A 19,560-nucleotide genomic window follows, 5' to 3' on the forward strand; every position below is an offset into this window, starting at 1 on the left:
CTCACCTAAACTCAGATGCACTCTGTTCCAATCAGCACTCAGTCACTCACCTAAACTCAGATGCACTCTGTTCCAATCAGCACTCAGTCACTCACCTAAACTCAGATGCACTCAGACAGACACAAAGAGAGCCCAGAGCGCGAGAGAGAGAGAGCCCAGAGCGCGAGAGAGAGAGAGCCCAGAGCGCGAGAGAGAGAGAGAGCCCAGAGCGCGAGAGAGAGAGAGAGCCCAGAGCGCGAGAGAGAGAGAGCCCAGAGCGCGAGAGAGAGAGAGCCCAGAGCGCGAGAGAGAGAGAGCCCAGAGCGCGAGAGAGAGAGAGCCCAGAGCGCGAGAGAGAGAGAGCCCAGAGCGCGAGAGAGAGAGAGCCCAGAGCGCGAGAGAGAGAGAGAGCCCAGAGCGCGAGAGAGAGAGAGAGCCCAGAGCGCGAGAGAGAGACCAGAGAGAGAGGGAGAGGCCAGAGAGAGAGAGAGAGAGACCAGAGAGAGAGGGAGAGGCCAGAGAGAGAGAGAGAGAGGCCAGAGAGAGAGAGAGAGGGAGAGGCCAGAGAGAGAGAGGGAGAGGCCAGAGAGAGAGAGAGAGGGAGAGGCCAGAGAGAGACAGGAAGAGAGAGAGAGAGAGAGAGAGAGAGAGAGAGAGAGAGAGAGAGAGAGAGAGAGAGAGAGAGAGAGAGAGAGAGAGAGAGACACCAGACAGAGGGTCGAAGCACTACATAGGGCGAACTCCACCTCTGCATTAGCAGGGCTGAGCCTGTAGCTAAAGGTGGTACACACAGCACACCTGACCAGAATCCAAATGAACAGGTTCTTCCTGGAGGTAGAGGACAAATGTGAACGGTGCCAGGGATGTCCGGCCAACCCCACCCACATGTTCTGAGCTTGTCCCAGACTGATGGGGGCCGCAGGGGACGGGGCCCGAGGACAAGCGGAGAGCCAGAGGGTGTAGCAGCACATGAGCAACCCTTGCTCGGGCCTGTGACAGGAAGGGTAGCCGAGGCAGAACTACCATTTTGGGCCCATGGCCACAGAAGGAGGAGGAATAAGTAGTTGCAAGTATGTTGGGCTCGGTTGTAAATTTGTATAGCGATCTGTGTTTGTTTGTATGTTCTCTCATTGTACTTTAGTCTATATTTGTCCTGTAACATCAAGTCTTTCTTTCATTGCCTTCCCAAACATCGTATGGCTATGAAACCTACAAACTAATCGTACAAACTGAAATGTGACATAATAGTTGTGAAAACCAATAAAAACATTTAAATAAAGAAATAACGATATATGATTGCTCACATTCACCCAAGAGGGCAGATGGAATCTCACACCAAGGCCCATTATTAATTTGAAAAACCTCTGTTGCTTTTTGTAAAATATGATTATTTGTCTCAGTGAACCATTCATATACAAGAGATATGCAACAAGATTTTTTTTCACTCCAAACTTACCTTCTCTGCTGATAAGGCAGTCAACACAAACGTAGAAAAAACTGGCAGCGGATATTTAGTTTGGGGAGCCCAGCATTCAATAGTAGCTCCCATGGGGAGGCAGAACAGGGGAACTGATTCAGAGAGTGGAAACAATTCATAATCATCTTCAGGATATCTGCATATTAATCCTGGAGAAAAAAAGGCATAGCATGGAATGCACTTTAAACATGTAACTTCAAGCAAGATGCAGCTCAGTTTTACGCTGCCAACTAGCAAGACTGGAGTACTATAAATATTGTAGATTTACTAACTCCAATATAGCCAAACAAAGCTTCATGAACTGCTCCAGATGCACCACAATATTCACAAAGCATTATATTTTTGAGGCAAAGATGATTTGCATCAATTGCTCTATTACAGTTTTTTCAGCCTTAAACGATCTGGTAACAGAATTTTTTTTGTTGCAAAACTATTCTGGTAGTCAATGTACTTGATCAGTCCTGCACAATGTTAATGGCATAAAAAGCCATTGCTGCAATCCTCCAGTCATATAACAAATTAACTTGTGAAAAAGATGCACTCAAAGTTCTTAAATATTGCTTTGAAGAGAGTACGTTGCCAAAGTTCTTTTGTCTTGCACTCCTCATAACAAATACAAGAATGCCAAATTTCAAACGATCACAATTTATATTTTCGGTGAAAAGGGTGCTGATTAGTTGGCACGTCGACTGATTCACCAAGGCATCGCCATGGGAAAGCAAAGGTTTCCCAAGCTCCCAGACAACTCAAAAAAGGCAGACACTCAATATATTCTTTCTGTTTGCGGAGTACAGGTCCCTATGTATTAATATATGTCACTTCTAGCAAGCGAAAATGAGACACATTACAAATTTGACAGATTATCTTACGTTGGTTGTTGGTGTAACTATGAGCACACTTGGGTTTATCCAGCAAGTGCTGCCCAATCACAAAATCACATCTAACAGTCAACATGCTGGGATTTGCACATGCAGACTAGTTGAGTATGGTCAGTACTCTGCCCATTATTACCAAAACAACTTGCTGCTTTATTTCATCAGCCAATCGTTGGGACATACATCAATGTACTGGCGGTGCACAGGCACACATGTACACTACATTGCTCCATTGTGAGAGTAAACAGAATATCTTTTGGACTGACAGCAACATCCTGTTGGTGGAAAATACCACTTAGGTAGCCATTGCATATTAGGAACTTGAAATAGCTTGCTTAACCTATTGTCCAATTTAATGTCCTTTTCCTTTCCTGGTAATTTGAGGTAGACCACGCATTTTTCAGGTCCAATACAGCTGACCAGGATAGCCATTGTCCTGCCTTTTTAAAATTACGCAGGAGCTATGTTTCCTGTTGCTTTCTCCATTGCAATACCTTGCCCAATCAGAGTCGACTTGCCAATAAATCCCCACCAATTTCCCTTGTGGTATACGTTGCTGTGATTGCTTGAAATTCAACACTCTTGCACAAGATCTGAGTGTAAGATGAAAAGTTTTTACAGCATGTCTCTTTTCAGCAATATTCAAGTTCTATACTACCAACAGTTTGTACACAAGAGAGGTTGGAATATTGGCAAATACTAATTACCTTCAGGATATTTGCATATTAACTAGTAAACAGTGGCATAGTGTGGAATGCCTTTTTTTAAAATGTTACTTGGAGTATAATGAAACGGAATTTTAAAATCTGTCAACATATTTACTCTGCCAACTAGCAAGACTAGAAATGTATAAATACTGTAGAGTTACTAATTCCAATATAGCGAAACAAAGCTTCCGAAATGGCTCCCATATTTAGCAACTTAATCCTAAATCCCTCAGTTGTAATATGCAACAGAACAGATTGAGATATTTTTTAAAGTATTAGCTGCAGAGAACGACATGGACTATTGTGTAGTAACATGTAGGATTATGTAGGACACAGGAAAGGCCCCAGTTTCTACTCTTCAGAAAAACGCTCAATAACATTCATAGATCTTAGAATTTACAGTGAAGGAGGCCATTCGGCCCATCGAGTCTGCACCAGCCCTTGGAAAGAGCACCCTACCCAAGCCCACGTCTGCACCCTATCCCTATAACCCAGCAACCCACCCAACCTTTTTGGACACCAAGGGCAATTTAGCATGGCCAATCCAACTAACCTGCACATCTTTGGACTCTGGGAGGAAACCGGAGCACCCGGAGGAAACCCACACATACAAAGGGAGAACGTGCAGACTCCGCACAGACACTGACTCAAGCTGGGAATCGAACCTGGGACCCCGGAGCTGTGAAGCAACAGTACTAACCACTGTTGCTTCATGACATGACCATCGATTAATGTTTTGTGATAGAATTAACAGTGATGGGGGTGATGATAAATTTGTAAAAAGACAAGAAACCTGCCATAGGCACTTGGGAAATAGAAGTCTACTTCTGTCTGAGACACTATAATCTAAACAGTATGCCTTCAGCTCAGATTGGCCTTAAAATGTTCTGATTTCACATTTCAAAGACTTCAGTGATATTAAATGTTGAACAAATGAGAGCTTTGACTATATTTTTCCTCAAACTTAAACACACATTTAGTAGCCTTTTATTTCACTTTGAAATCTGTAACTCTACAATGGCATTTATTCTGGTATCAGGAAAAGTCTGGTTTCAAAAATGATCAGTCCTGGCGCAGCACAATGACACAGTGGTTAGCATTGTTGCCTACGGCGCTGAGGACCCGGGTTCGAAACCCCCCCCCGGGTCACTGTGAAGTTTGCACACTCTCCCAGTGTCTGCGTGGGTTTCGCCCCCACAACCTAAAAGATGTGGATAGGTGGATTGACTAGACTAAATTGCCCCTTAATTGGGAAACAATAATAATTGGGAGCTCTAAATTTATTTTAAAAAACAATGATCAGTCCTCTACAAAGAAGGAAGCTCTAAATCATTCAAAGTAGTTTAGAACTAGGGTCATTCAAAGTAGTTTAGAACCAGTGAGTCGGAAGGGCAGCACGTGGTGCAGTGGTTAACAATGCTGCCTCACGGCACCGAGGTCCCAGGTTCGATCCCGGCCCCAGGTCACTGTCCGTATGCAGTTTGCACATTCTCCCCGTGGCTGCGTGGGTCTCACCCCCACAACTCAAAGATGTGCAGGGTCGGTGAATTAGCCACACTAAATTGCTCCTTAATTATAAAAAATAATAATTGGGTACTCTAAATTTATAAACAAAAAACAAACTAGTGAGTCAGGGGTTGGTTCAGCACAGTGGGCTAAATGTCTGGCTTTTAAAGCAGACTAAGGCAAGCCAGCAGCGCAGGTTCAATTCCCGTTCCAGCCTCCCTGAACAGCGCCGGAATATGGCGACTAGGGGCTTTTCACAGTAACTTCATTTGAAGTCTACTTGTGACAATAAGCGATTTTCATATTCATATATTTAGGCTTTCTTGTAATAAGGATACATGGAAACACACTGAAAAATGCACCCTTCAGGATAATTTTAATTTGTAGATAAGCTACAAACTGAGATACAAGCTATGAAGGACCAAGTTAGGAAATTATACAAAAGTCCTTACGCTCATCTGAAGAAGAGATGGGCATCAAGAGTTAAAGTTATCTGCTGCTTTATGACTTTGAGCAATGGCTTTACCTCACCTGATGGAGTAAATGACTAGCTCAAATAGGGTGATGATTATTTTTGATTTTGAAGTTCACTCGCTTGCAAAGCAGAGGTGTGTAGAGATGATAATTCATAGGAGCAGAATTAGGCTATTGGGCCCAGCGAGTCGGTTTTGTCATTCAATATGGCTGATACGTTTCGCATCCCCTTTCTCCCATCTTCTCCCCATAACCCCCGATTCCCTTATTAATCAAGAACCTATCTATCTCGGTCTTAAAGGCACTCAGTGACTTGGACTCCACAGCCTCCTGTGGCAATAAGTTCCATAGATTCACCCACTTTCTGGCTGAGGAAATTCCTCCTCACCTCCATTTTAAAGGATTGTCCCTTCTTAGACTGTGCCCTCGGGTTCTAGTTTCTCCTACTAGTGCAAACATCCTCTCCACGTTCACTCTATCTAGGCCTCTCAGTATTCTGTACATTTCAATGAGAGCCCCTCTCAACCTTCTAAACTCCATCGAGAAGAGACCCAGAGTCCTCAACCACTCCTTATACGAGTCGTGCAAACAATTACTTTTCCTAAAGGTTTTGGAGATGAGTTACATACCAGCTTTATATGCAATTGCATTAGATGCAGGAACCGACTTCTTGTAACAAAGGTACACACTGGAACCCCACTGTAAATAGAAACAAATAGTTACAAGCAACAGATTGACATTTTTGATCAAACAGGTTAAAATACTCAGAATTAACTAATCCAAGGACAAAGCAAAAGAAGTTTCAGTGTTAAAGATATTGAACTTTTTTATTCATTCATGGGAATTGGGCTTCTCTGGCTCAGCCAACATCCATTGCTCATCCCTAATAAGGTGGTGGTCAACTGCTTCTTTGAATCGCTTCAGTCCATTGTGCTGTTAAGCATTTTGACCTAGCGATATATACTCCGACATTCTTTTACAGCCTCTACCACAAGAAGCTGCTGCTGAACCAAGTGAAATGTGACAGTGGTATAAAACTGGCATGAGGGGGGCTTTGGCAGTCGGCTGTTTCAAGAAGCAGAGTGGCAAATGTCAGATATATGTTCCATAAACTTAAACAATGATGGGGTGTGCTGTGACCTTTATGAACATTCAGAGTTGAGTATTTTCAAACTACCTGGGCAACAGAGCTTAACTAAATTCCTCAGCATGAACACAATTCTATCATTGTAGGTTTCAATTTGTGCTAAGATTTATAAAAATATATAAACTATGAATCTATAAACTATTATACTCTGCACGGACACTGCCCCAAGCTGCCAGACAAAAACTGAAAATGTTCCACAATACAGGATATCTATTAGCATCTGGAAGAAAAAGAAAGGCAGGTGAACATATCAGGTGCAAATCCTTTACTAGAATTGAAAAAAGACAGAAAAAAAAAATCCCTTTATTAGGTCTAGAAGAGAAGAAATGGTGGATTTGTCCAAAGCAGCACCCCCTTGCCTCCCACCATCTTCAGCTCTATCAAGGGTTTGTTTTCACTTCTGTTCTGATGAGCCTATACCAAAACATACATGTCATCTTCTTACAGATCTAACAGTGTGCAAGTTCTGCTAAGAACAGTTCTGCTTGCAGCCATGCACTCTTTTCGATTCATTTACGGGATGTGAGCGTCGCTGGTCAGGCCAGTATTTATTGCCCATCCCTAGCTGAATGTGGTCAGTTGCCTTCTTGAATCATTGCAATCCTGGAGGTGTAGGTGAACCCACTGTTCTGTTAGGGAGGGCGTTCCAGGATGTTGCCCCAGTGACAGTGAAGGAACACCGATATATTTCCAAGCCAGGATGGTGGGGTTCCCAGGTATCTGCTGCTCTTGTCCTTCTAGATGTTAGCGGTCATGAGTTTGGAAGGTGCTGTCTAGGGAGCCTTGGCAAGTTACTGCAGTGCATCTTGCAGATGGTACACACGGCTGCCACAGTTAGTCAGTGGTGGAGGATTGGATTTGTTTTGCATACAGTCCAGACAAATCATTCCATATATGGGAAATGTTCAGAATGAAGTTCAGTTACAAGTGGCGTACCACAAGGATCTGTTCTGGGGCCGTTGCTGTTTGTCATTTTTATCAATGACCTAGAGGAAGGCGCAGAAGGGTGGGTGAGTAAATTTGCAGACGATACTAAAGTCGGTGGTGTTGTCGACAGTGTGGAAGGATGTAGCAGGTTACAGAGGGACATAGATAAGCTGCAGAGCTGGGCTGAGGGGTGGCAAATGGACTTTAATGTAGAGAAGTGTGAGGTGATTCACTTTGGAAGGAATAACAGGAATGCAGAATATTTGGCTAATGGTAAAGTTCTTGGAAGTGTGGATGAGCAGAGGGATCTAGGTGTCCATGTACATAGATCCCTGAAAGTTGCCACCCAGGTGGATAGGGTTGTGAAGAAGGCCTATGGAGTGTTGGCCTTTATTGGTAGAGGGATTGAGTTCCGGAGTCAGCAGGTCATGTTGCAGCTGTACAGAACTCTGGTACGGCCGCATTTGGAGTATTGCGTACAGTTCTGGTCACCGCATTATAGGAAGGACGTGGAGGCTTTGGAGCGGGTGCAGAGGAGATTTACCAGGATGTTGCCTGGTATGGAGGGAAAATCTTATGAGGAAAGGCTGATGGACTTGAGGTTGTTTTCGTTGGAGAGAAGAAGGTTAAGAGGAGACTTAATAGAGGCATACAAAATGATCAGGGGGTTAGATAGGGTGGACAGTGAGAGCCTTCTCCTGCGGATGGAAATGGCTGGCACGAGGGAACATAGCTTTAAACTGAGGGGTAATAGATATAGGACAGAGGTCAGAGGTAGGTTCTTTACGCAAAGAGTGGTGAGGCCGTGGAATGCCCTACGGGCAACAGTAGTGAACTCGCCAACATTGAGGGCATTTAAAAGTTTATTGGATAAGCATATGGATGATAATGGCATAGTGTAGGTTAGATGGCTTTTGTTTCGGTGCAACATCGTGGGCCGAAGGGCCTGTACTGCGCTGTATCGTTCTATGTATATGAAAAAAACAGAGAACATACATAACTACACAATGTAAATACGTAGGCACAGGCAATGGTTTAGCATACGCAGTGCAGTACTACTCAATAGAGAAGATGTATGAAGAGACCAGTTCAGTCCATAAGAGTGTCATTCAGGAGTCTAGGAACAGCAGGAAAGAAGCTGGTTTTCAACCCGTTGTGTGTTTTCAGGCTTTTGTATCTCCTACCCAATGGAAGAAGTTGGAAGAGTGAATAACACAGTTGGGAGGGCTCTTTGATTATGCTGCCCGCTTTCCCAAGGCAGTGGAGGTGTAGACAGAATCAATGGATTCTCAACTCTCTGTAGTTTCTTATGATCTGGGCCGAGCAGTTGCCATACCAGGCTGTGATGCAGCCGGAAAGGATGCTTTCTGTGGTGCATCTGTAAAAGTTGGTTAAGAGTCAATGTGGACATGCCGAATTTCCTTAGTTTCCTGAGGAAGTACGCGTTGTGTTTTCTTGGTTGTCGCGTTGACCTGGGGGAACCAGGACAGATTGTTGGTGATGTGCACATAGGAATTTGAAGCTGTCAATCTTCTCCACCTCGGCACCATTGATGCAGGCAGGGGTGTGTCAAATACTTTGCTTCCTGAAGTCAATGACCAGTGCTCTTTAGTTTTGCTGACACCGAGGAACAGATCGTTATTGTTACACCACTCCACTAGTTCTTCCATCTCCCTCCTGTACTTTGATTCATCATTGTTCGAGATCCGACCCACTACGGTCATGTCATCAGCAAATTTGCAGATGGAGTTGCAGCCAAATTTTGCAACACCGTCGTGTGTGTACAGGGAGTATAGTAGGGGGCTAAGTACGCAGCCTTGCGGGGCTCCGGTATTGAGGACTATTGTGGAGGAGGGGGTCGTTGTTTATCCTTACTAATTGTGGTCTATGGGTCAGGAAGTCAAGGATACAGTTGCAGAGGTAGGAGCCAAGTCCTAGGTTTTGGAGCTTTGACATGAGCTTGGCTGGGATTATGGCGTTGAAGGCGGAGTTGTAGTCAATGACTAGGAATCTGACGTAGGAGTCCTTGTTGTCGAGATGCTCTAGGGACGAGTGTAACGCCAGGGAGATGGTTTGAAAGTTTGTGGAAGGGGGAGCAATCAAGTGGGCTGCTTGGTCCTGGATGGTGTCAAGCTTTGTGTGTTGTTGGAGCTGCACTCATCCAGGTAAGTGGAGTGTATTCCATACTTGTGCCTTGTAGATGGTGGACAGGCTTTTGGGGGGGGGGGGGCGTCAGGAGGCAAGCTTCTGGTTTGCAGCCAGCACTGATAAACAACATCGCATTCACAAAAGTGCTTTATTGAATTAGTGATTTTAGAACTGCGGTCACTTTTGTAATGTAGAAAATATGGTAACCTTTTCACATACAAGTAGTTGTACAAATAAGGAGAACAATCACTAAATCCACTAACATTGGTTGAGTGACGAATATTGGTCAGGACACCTGGAGAACTTGCCTGCTCCTCTTCAAATAATACCACAGAATATTTAATGTCCACCACAGCTTCAATTTAATGGGTCAGATTTTTCAGTAAGACGATCAGGGCTGATTGCTAAATAAATCAGACAGGAACGTCAGGAACTTCAGTCCTCAATGCTACCATTAAAACCCCCTTTGTCTTACATACATGACATTTTGTCAATTTCTTCTTCGCTCCGACCTTCCAGTCTGCCCACTCCCCTTCATAACTACTACTTCATTACATTTCTATCCTCCTTCAGATCCACAGAAGGGTCATACAGATTTGAAACATGAACTGCTTCTCTCTCACAAACGCTGCTCGGCCTGCTGAGCTTATCCAGAATTTACTTTGTATTTCAAGTTTCCATCATCCGCAGAATTTTGCTTTCATAAGAATGTTTACCATCCACATATACATAATTAAATAGGTAAATCAGCAAGATGCAGTCTGAAATACCCTGTTTCTCCATGTTTTGCTACATCTATACCTACCAGGAGCCTCATCAAACAAGGCGAAGGGTGCAAGGTTGAAGTACTTACGCACTAGATAAATGCCACGAAAAATGCTAGAAAACATTAGGGCTTGTCCATTCAAGTGTGAAAGTATTTTTCAACAATACACCAAGCCTTACTTCATTACGATCGCATAACCTTCAGTAATTCAATTTTACTTTTAAAAAGTGTGGCACCTTGGTGACACAATAATCCAAACATCCCATGCATTGACAAGTAATCTGCTAACAGCAGCAAACAGGCTGATAAAACTCAACATCAAGAAAGTAACTGCAAGAAAAGATGCAACTGCAATTGAGGGAGTAGCCACTACAGGAGAGAGAACGTCTGATCGGAGGAGCAACGCGCTTGATGTGAAGGATAATTGTGCCAATAGCATAGCAAAAACAGCAAGAGGTGACGAGTTTGACAAGATGTCTGAGGCTCACTCTCCAGGGCAGGACAGCCAGAGGTCTAGATTAGATCAGTGAAACATTTTATTAGGTGAAAATTTCTAAGCAGCTGATTGGCCTGCGTGGGGAAGGGAGCTGTCTTAAGTGACAGGGCTGCAAAGTGTCCGGTTGCCAGTCTTGGATTAGTGAGCAACCTCTGAGTGCATTCTCCTCAGCAGTTTGGATTTGAGGGGGGGTGGGGGGGGGGTGGTGGTGGAGTGAGTATGCGTGCTGGGAGAGGGGCGAGATAACTGTTGCCTTGGGAGAAGGAAGTCTTTTCAACAGTCCAGAACTGGAATAGCACAGATGCAAGGCAAGATTGAATGTGACGCACGAGGTGGTGTAGACTGGGACAGATAGTAGCGATAATGGAACGTGAGTGGAGATATAGAATGAAACCAGCAAGAGGAGGGGGAGAGAATGGAACAATAAGAGGGGAACAATCTGAAATTTATCACTGATTGAAATAAACAGGCCACTAACAACTTTGGGGAAGTCCAATGACTTCTAATATGCAAGTTGCTCATCGACATAATAAATCATTTGTAGCTCTTCTTTAAAAAGAAATTATAGGTGCTGTATCATTCCTTCAAATTTAAATTGAGATTTTTAAAAAATTAAAATGCTGGTTTCTAAATTTTCTTTTCCTCTCAATTTCCCATTCCGCACCCGATCTTCCAATGAATGGATATGGTGGCATTGGAGCTGTATTTGCAATGCAGAATGGGTGGGCCAATGATCCGGATACAACAGTTCAAACTCCACCATAGCAGCTGTGGAATTTTGATGTAGTTAAAGATCTCTGGAATACAAATGGGTAGGCGCAATAGTTACCATGAAACTACTGGATTAGTAGGGTTTTGACAATAGCTTTTAGGTAATTACATTGGTTTACCTACTCATTATGGCCAATTATGTGATTACAGTTGGTTGATCCTTAGCTTCCCTCTGAAATGGCCCAGCAAGCCATTCAGGTGTACCATAGAATCATGGAATTTACAGTGCAGAAGGAGGCCATTCGGCCTATTGAGTCTGCACCAGCTCTTTGAAAGAGCACCCGACCCAATCCCATGCCTCCACCCTATCCCCATAACCCAGTAACCCAACCCAACACTAAGGGCAATTTTGGACACCAAGGGCAATTTTAGCATGACCAATCCACCTAACCTGCACATCTTTGGACTGTGGGAGGAAACCGGAGCACCCGGAGGAAACCCACGCACACATGGAGAGAACTCCGCACACAGTGAACCAAGCTGGAAATCGAACCTGGGACCCTGGAGCTGTGAAGCAATTGGGCTCACCACCATGCTACCGTGCTACCCCAACCCACTACCCGGATGTACAATAGGAATAAGCAGGCAGGACAGCTGGCATTGACCGAAGCAGCAGACATGACAAAGCACAATCAGACAAATGAGTCCTGCCAAGATCCTCCTCATTAACATCTGGGAACTGGCATCACAATTGGGAGAGCCGGCCCAAAGTCGTCAGACAACAGCCCAACAGTCATACTCAGCATATCTTTCAAACAACAGCCCACATCCTGGAACCTATTACACCAGCAAGGCACAGGCAACAGAAGTAGCAGCACCATGATAGATACTGTCAGGATGGAGTGACCTTGAGGATTCTCAACATCAACTCCAGACCCCTTGAAAGCTCACAATTAAACATGTACAAGGAAATCTCTTGCTAATTCCCACATACCACCCTCCCTCTCCTGATGAATCAAAACTGCTTTTCATTAAGCACAACTTGGAAGAAGCATATGCAGTAGTAAGAGCATAGAATGTAGACGAGGTGGCCCACCTCATTATCCGTCACCAAGTACGGCTTGATAGCACCAGTACCGACTAAGCTAGGTAATCCTACAAGATTGGGCTTGATTTTTAGTGACAGAATGACCATGAGAGTAAATCCTACATGACCTTGTCCTCACCAAACTATCAGACACATAAATCTGACCATCACAGCATGGTCAGGTGCTCTTGTGGAGAAGATCATCCATCTTCGCCTCAATTAATGGCGGAGCAGGCTCGAATGGGCCGAACGGCCTAATCAGTGTTAAATGGGACAGATGAGAGACATCTTGCAGCTCAAAACTGGGTACCTATGAAGCATTGCGGGCCATCAGCAGCAGAATTGCATTCCACCACCAGAATCTGTAACCTCATGGCTGGGAACATCCCTCACTATCTTTATCTTCAAACTAGAGGGCCAACTCTGGCTCAATGAAGAGCATTGGAAAGCATGTCAGAAACAAAGAACAAAGAAACGTACCGCACAGGAACAGGCCCTTTGGCCCTCTAAGCCTGTGCCGACCATGTTTCCCGTCTAAACTAAAACCTTCTACACTTCCGGGGTCCGTATCCCTCTATTCCCATCCTATTCATGTATTTGTCAAGACGCCCCTTAAACGTCACTATCGTCCCTGCTTCCACCAACTCCTCCGGCAGCGAGTTCCAGGCACCCACTACCCTGTGTATAAAAAAAAAAAAACAACTTGCCTCGTATATCTCCTCTAAACCTTGCCCCTCACACTTTAAACCTATGCCCCCTAGTAACTGACCCCTCTACCCTGGGAAAAAGCCTCTGACTATCCATTCTGCCTATGCCCCTCATAATTTTGTAGACCTCTATCAGGTCGCCCCTCAACCTCCGTCGTTCCAGTGAGAAGCAACAGAGTTTATTCAACCGCTCCTCATCGCTAATGCCCTCCATACCAGGCAACATCCTGGTAAATCTCTTCTGCACCCTCTCCAAAGCCTCCACATCGTTCTGGTAGTGTGGCGACTAGAATTGAACACTATACTCCCAAGTGTGGCCTAACTAAGGTTCTATACAGCTGCAACAGGAGTCGCCAATTTTTATACTCAATGCCCCGGCCAATGAAGGCACGTATGCGGTATGCCTTCTTGACTACCTTCTCCACCGGTGTTGCCACTTTGTGATCTGTACACCTAGATCTCTGGCTGTCAATACTCGAAGGTTCTACCATTCACTGTATATTCGCAACCTGTATTACACCTTCCAAAATGCATTACCTCACATTTGTCTGGATTAAACTCCATCTGCCATCTCTCCGCCCAAGTCTCCAAACAATCTAAATCCTGCTGTATCCTCTGACAGTCCTCATTGCTATCCGCAATTCCACCAATCATTGTATCGTCTGCAAACTTACTAATCAGAGGGCAGCACGGTGGCGCAGTGGGTTAGCCATGCTGCCTCACGGTGCCGAGGTCCCAGGTTCGATCCCGGCTCTGGGTCACTGTCCGTCTGGAGTTTGCACATTCTCCCCATATTTGAGTGGGTTTCGCCCCCACAATCCAAAGATGTGCAGGTTAGGTGGATTGGCCATGCTAAATTGCCCTTAATTGGAAGAAATGAATTGGGTACTCTAAATTTATAAAAACAATTTAGTAATCAGACCAGTTACATTTTCCTCCAAATCATTTATAAATACTACGAACAGCAAAGGTCCCCCAGCACTGATCCGTGCGGAACACCACGAGTCACAGCCCTCCAATCAGAAAAGCACCCTTCAGTGACCTAGCCAGTTCTGTATCCATCTTGCCAGCTCACCTCTGATCCCGTGTGACTTCACCTTTTGTACAAGTCTGCCAGTTTTCTGGATAATTGGGGCTCATTCTGGGGTCAGTGGGACCTCTACAAACGGGATGGTCTACATCTGGACCAGAGGGGTACCAATATCCTGGGGGGGAAATTTGCGAATGCTCTCCGGGAGGGTTTAAACTAGTTCAGCAGGGGATTGGGAACCTGAATTGTAGCTCCAGTATAAAGGAGGTTGAGAGTAGTGAGGTCATGAGTAAGGTTTCAAAGTTGCAGGAGTGTACCGGCAGGCAGGAATGTGGTTTAAAGTGTATCTTCTTCAATGCCAGGAGCATCTGGAATAAGGTGGCTGAACTTGCAGCATGGGTTGGTACCTGGGCTTCGATGTTGTGGCCATTTCGGAGACATGGATAGAGCAGGGACAGGAATGGTTATTGCAGGTGCCAGGGTTTAGATATTTCAGTAAGCTCAGGGAAGGTAGTAAAAGAGGGAGAGGGGTGGCATGGTTAGTCAAGGACAGTATTACGGTGGCAGAAAGGACATTTGATGAGGACTCGTCTACTGAGGTAGTATGGGCTGAGGTTAGAAACAGGAAAGGAGAGGTCAGGCAGGGAGGAAGTGGTCAAGCAAGGGAACAGTGGTTTACGAAAGCAGTCGAAAGACTTGTCAAGAGGAAGAAGGAGGCTAATGTAAAGATGAGACATGAAGGTTCAGTTAGGGCGCTCGAGAGTTACAAGTTGGCTGGAAGGACCTAAAGAGAGAGCTAAGAAGAGCCAGGAGGGGACATGAGAAGTCTTTGGCAGGTAGGATCAAGGATAACCCTAAAGCTTGCTATAGATATGTCAGGAATAAAAGAATGAGTAGGGTAAGAGCAGGGCCAGTCAAGAACAGTAGTGGGAAGTTGTGCTTGGAGTCCGAGGAGATAGGAGAGGTGCTGAATGAATATTTTTCGTCAGTACTCACACAGGAAAAAGACAATGTTGTCGAGGAGAAGAGTGAGATTCAGGCAACTAGACTAGAAGGGCTTGAGGTTCATAAGGAGGAGGTGTTAGCAATTCTGGAAAGTGTGAAAATAGATAAGTCCCCTGGGCCTGATGGGATTTATCCTAGGATTCTCTGGGAAGCTAGGGAGGAGATTGCTGAGCCTTTGGCTTTGATCTTCAAGTCATCTTTGTCTACAGGAATAGTGCCAGAAAACTGGAAGATAGCAAATGTTGTCCCCTTGTTCAAGAAGGGGAGTAGAGACAACCTCGGTAACTATAGACCAGTGAGCCTTACTTCTATTGTGGGCAAAGTCTTGGAAAGGTTTATAAGAGATAGGATGTATAATCATCTGGAAAGGAATAATTTGATCAGTGATAGTCAACACAGTTTTGTGAAGGGTAGGTCGTGCCTCACAAACCTTATGGAGCTCTTTGAGAAGGTGACCAAACAGGTGGACGAGGGAAAAGCAGTTGATGTGGTGTTTATGGATTTCAGTAAAGCGTTTGATAAGGTTCCCCACGGTAGGCTACTGAAGAAAATATGGAGGCACGGTATTCAGGGTGATTTAGCAGTTTGGATCAAAATTGGCTAGTTGGAAGAAGACAAAGGGTGGTTGCTGACGGGAAATGTTCAGACTGGAGTCCAGTTACTAGTGGTGTACCACAAGGATCTGTTTTGGGGCCACTGCTGTTTGTCATTTTTATAAATGACCCGGAGGAGGGCGTAGAAGGATGGGTGAGTAAATTTGCAGATGACACTAAAGTCGGTGGAGTTGTGGACAGTGCTGAAGGATGTTACAAGTTACAGAGGGACATCGATAAGCTGCAGCATTGGGCTGAGAGGTGGCAAATGGAGTTTAATGCAGAAAAGTGAGGTGATTCATTTTGGAAGGAATAACAGGAATACAGAGTACTGGGCTAATGGTATGATTCTTGGTAGTGTGGATGAGCAGAGAGATCTCGGTGTCCATGTACATCGATCCCTGAAAGTTGCCACCCAGGTTGAGAGGGTTGTTAAGAAGGTGTACGGTGTGTTAGCTTTTATTGGTGGAGGGATTGAGTTTCGGAGCCATGAGGTCATGTTGCAGCTGTACAAAACTCTGGTGCGGCCGCATTTGGAGTATTGCGTGCAATTCTGGTCGCCGCATTATAGGAAGGATGTGGAAGCATTGGAAAGGGTGCAGAGGAGATTTACCAGAATGTTGCCTGGTATGGAGGGAAGATCTTACGAGGGAAGGCTGAGGGATTTGAGGCTGTTTTTGTTAGAGAGAAGAAAGTTAAGAGGTGACTTAATTGAGGCATACAAGATGATCAGAGGATTGGATAGGGTGGACAGTGAGAGCCTTTTTCCTCGGATGGTGATGTCTAGCACGAGGGGACATAGCTTTAAATTGAGGGGAGATAGATATAGGACAGATGTCAGAGGTAGGTTCTTTACTCGGAGAGTAGCAAAGGCGTGGAATGCCCTGCCTGCAACAGTCGTGGAGTCGCCAACACTAAGGGCATTCAAATGGTCATTGGATAGACATACGGACGATAAGGGAATAGTGTAGATGGGTTTTAGAGTGGTTTCACAGGTCGGCGCAACATCGAAGGCCGAAGGGTCTTTGCTCTGTAATGTTCTATGTGGGACCTTGTCAAAGGCCTTACTGAAGTCCATATAGACTACATCCACTGCCCTACCTGCATCAATCATCTTTGTGACCTCCTCGAAAAACTCTATCAAGTTAGAGAGACACGACCTCCCCTTCACAAAACCATGCTGCCTCTCACTAATACGTCCACTTGCTTCCAAATGGGAGTAGATCCAGTCTCGAAGAATTCTCTCCAGTAGTTTCCATACCACTGACCTAAGGTTCACCGGCCTGTAGTTCCCTGGATTATCCTTGCTATCCTTCTTGAACAAAGGAACAACATTGGCTATTCTCCAGTCGTCCTCCGGGACATCACCTGAAGACAACGAGGATCCAAAGATTTCTGTCCAAGGCCTCAGCAATTTCCTCTCTAGCCTCCTCCAGTATTCTGGGGTAGATCAATAGGCCCTGGGTTATCCACCTTAATATTTTTCAAGACGCCCAATACGTCGTCTTTTTGGATCTCAATGTGACCCAGGCTATCTACACACCCTTGTCCAGACTCAACATCCACCAATTCCTTCTCTTTGGTGAATACTGATGCAAAGTATTCATTTAGCACCTCGCCGATTTCCTCTGGCTCCACACGTAGATTCCCTCCCCTGTCCTTCAGTGGGCCAACCGTTTCCTTGGCTACCCTCTTGCTTTTTATGTACGTGTAAAAAGCCTTGGGATTTTCCTTAACCCTATTTGGCAATGGCTTTTCGTGACCCCTTTTGGCCCTCCTGACTCCTTGCTCAAGTTCCTTCCTACTTTCATAGAATTTACAGTGCAGAAGGAGGCCATTCGGCCCATCGAGTCTGCACCGGCTCTTGGAAAGAGCACCCTACCCAAGGTCAACACCTCCACCCTAGCCCCATAACCCAGTAACCCCACCCAACACGAAGGGCAATTTTGGACACGAAGGGCAATTTATCATGGCCAATCCACCTAACCTGCACATCTTTGGACTGTGGGAGGAAACCGGAGCACCCGGAGGAAACCCACGCACACACTGGGAGGATGTGCAGACTCCGCACAGACAGTGACCCAAGCTGGAATCGAACCTGGGACCCTGGAGCTGTGAAGCAATTGTGCTATCCACAAGGCTACCGTGCTGCCCTGTATATTCCTTATATTCCACACAGGCTTTGTCTGTTCCCAGACATCTAGCCCTGACAAATAACTCCTTTTTATTTTTGACGAGACCTACAATATCTCTCGTTATCCAGGGTTCCTAAAATTTGCCATATTTATCCTTCTTCCTCACAGGAACACGTTGGTCCTGAATTCCTTTCAACTGACATTTGAAAGCCTCCCTCATGTCAGATGTTGATTTACCCTCGAATATCTGCCCCCAATCTATGTTCTTCAGTTCCCGCCCAATATTGTTATAATTAGCCTTCGCCCAATTTAGCACATTCATGCTAGGACCACTCTTACCCTTGTCCACCAGCACTTTAAAACTTACTGAATTGTGGCCACTGTTCCCAAAATGCTCCCCGACTGAAACTTCTACCACCTGGCCGGGCTCATTCCCCAATACCAGGTCCAGTACAGCCCCCTCCCTAGTTGAATTACCTACATATTGTTTTAAGAAGCCCTCCTGGATGCTCCTTACAAACTCTGCCCCGTCCAAGCCCCTAGCACTAAGTGAGTCCCAGTCAATATTGGGGAAGTTGAAGTCTCCCATCACAACAACCCTGTTGCTTTTGCTCCTTTCCAAAATCTGTCTACCTATTTGCTCCTCTACCTCCCGCTGGCTGTTGGGAGGCCTGTAGCAAACCCCTAACATTGTGACTGCACCCTTCTTATTCCTGAACTCTACCCATAAAGCCTCACTGCCCTCTGAAGTGTCCTCCCGCAGTACAGCTGTGATATTCTCCCTAACCAGTAGCGCAACTCCGCCACCCCTTTTACATCTCCCTCTATCCCACACGAAACATCTAAATCCTGGAATGTTCAGCTGCCAATCCTGTCCTTCCCTCAACCAGGTCTCTGTAATGGCAACAACATCATAGTACTAATCCAAGCTATCTGCCTTACCCGTTTTACTTCTTGCATTAAAAAATATGCACTTCAGGCCACCAGTCCCGCTAGAGCAGCAGACTTTTTTTTTTTTTTTTTTTTTAAATGAGGTGCCAAACTAATGAAGCTATAACAAAGGACAAATGAGGACAATGAGCGAGCTAAATAGCAGAAGTAACATGATAGCGCTAAGTGATCCTGCAGTTCTGTCATACACTTTTGTGAATGGGAGTGGACAATTAAATAACTTTTGGACAGCAACCATGAACATTCACATCCTCAATAAAAGCAGAGATCGCCAAACGGGTTCAGAAGACAAAGCAGAAGTGTTTGCAAGCACGTTCAGCCAGAAATGCCAAATTATCTGCTCCTGCACATCCCATCGTAGGTGCAAGGTTTCCACCAATTTGGTTCAGTCCACAGGCTATCAAGTAATATCTGACCATTAGGGGCAGCACAGTGGGTAGCACGGTTGTTTCACAGCACCAGGGTCCCAGATTCGAATCCCGGCTTGGGTCACTGTCGGTGTGGAATCTGCACGTTCTGCCTGTGTCTGCGTGGGTTTCCTCCAGGTGCTCCGGTTTCCTCCTACAAATCTCGAAAGACGTGCTGTTAGGTAATTTGGACATTCTGAATTCTCCCTTCATGTACCCGAACAGGCGCCGGAATGTGGTGACTAGGGGTTTTTCCACAGTGACTTCATTGCAGTGTTAATGTAAGCCTACTTGTGACAATGAAGATTATTATTATTAAGACTATGGGCCCTCACAAAATCCTGCTGAGGCACTGAAGACATGCTCCATAACGAGCCTTGGTGCTCCAGCACAGCTACAATGCTGACATTTACCAAGGTGGAAAATTACCTA

General features: G+C 45.3%; 1 protein-coding gene across 5 annotated transcripts in view; it reads right to left on the minus strand.

Annotated features, from left to right (window-relative positions):
- The window catches only part of dennd4c (DENN/MADD domain containing 4C), a 287,047-nt gene that overhangs the window by 139,219 nt on the left and 128,268 nt on the right, over positions 1 to 19,560 (minus strand). For all 5 annotated transcript variants that reach the window (XM_072516945.1, XM_072516946.1, XM_072516944.1 and 2 more), the window contains 2 exons: positions 5,648 to 5,717; positions 1,436 to 1,605 (listed from right to left, as the gene is read on the minus strand). In XM_072516945.1, the coding sequence (XP_072373046.1) occupies positions 1,436 to 1,605; positions 5,648 to 5,717 (240 nt within the window). The remainder of the gene's footprint in view (positions 1 to 1,435; positions 1,606 to 5,647; positions 5,718 to 19,560) is intronic.

This window comes from Scyliorhinus torazame, chromosome 9 (genome assembly GCF_047496885.1).
Source record: "Scyliorhinus torazame isolate Kashiwa2021f chromosome 9, sScyTor2.1, whole genome shotgun sequence".
NCBI lineage: Eukaryota > Metazoa > Chordata > Chondrichthyes > Carcharhiniformes > Scyliorhinidae > Scyliorhinus > Scyliorhinus torazame.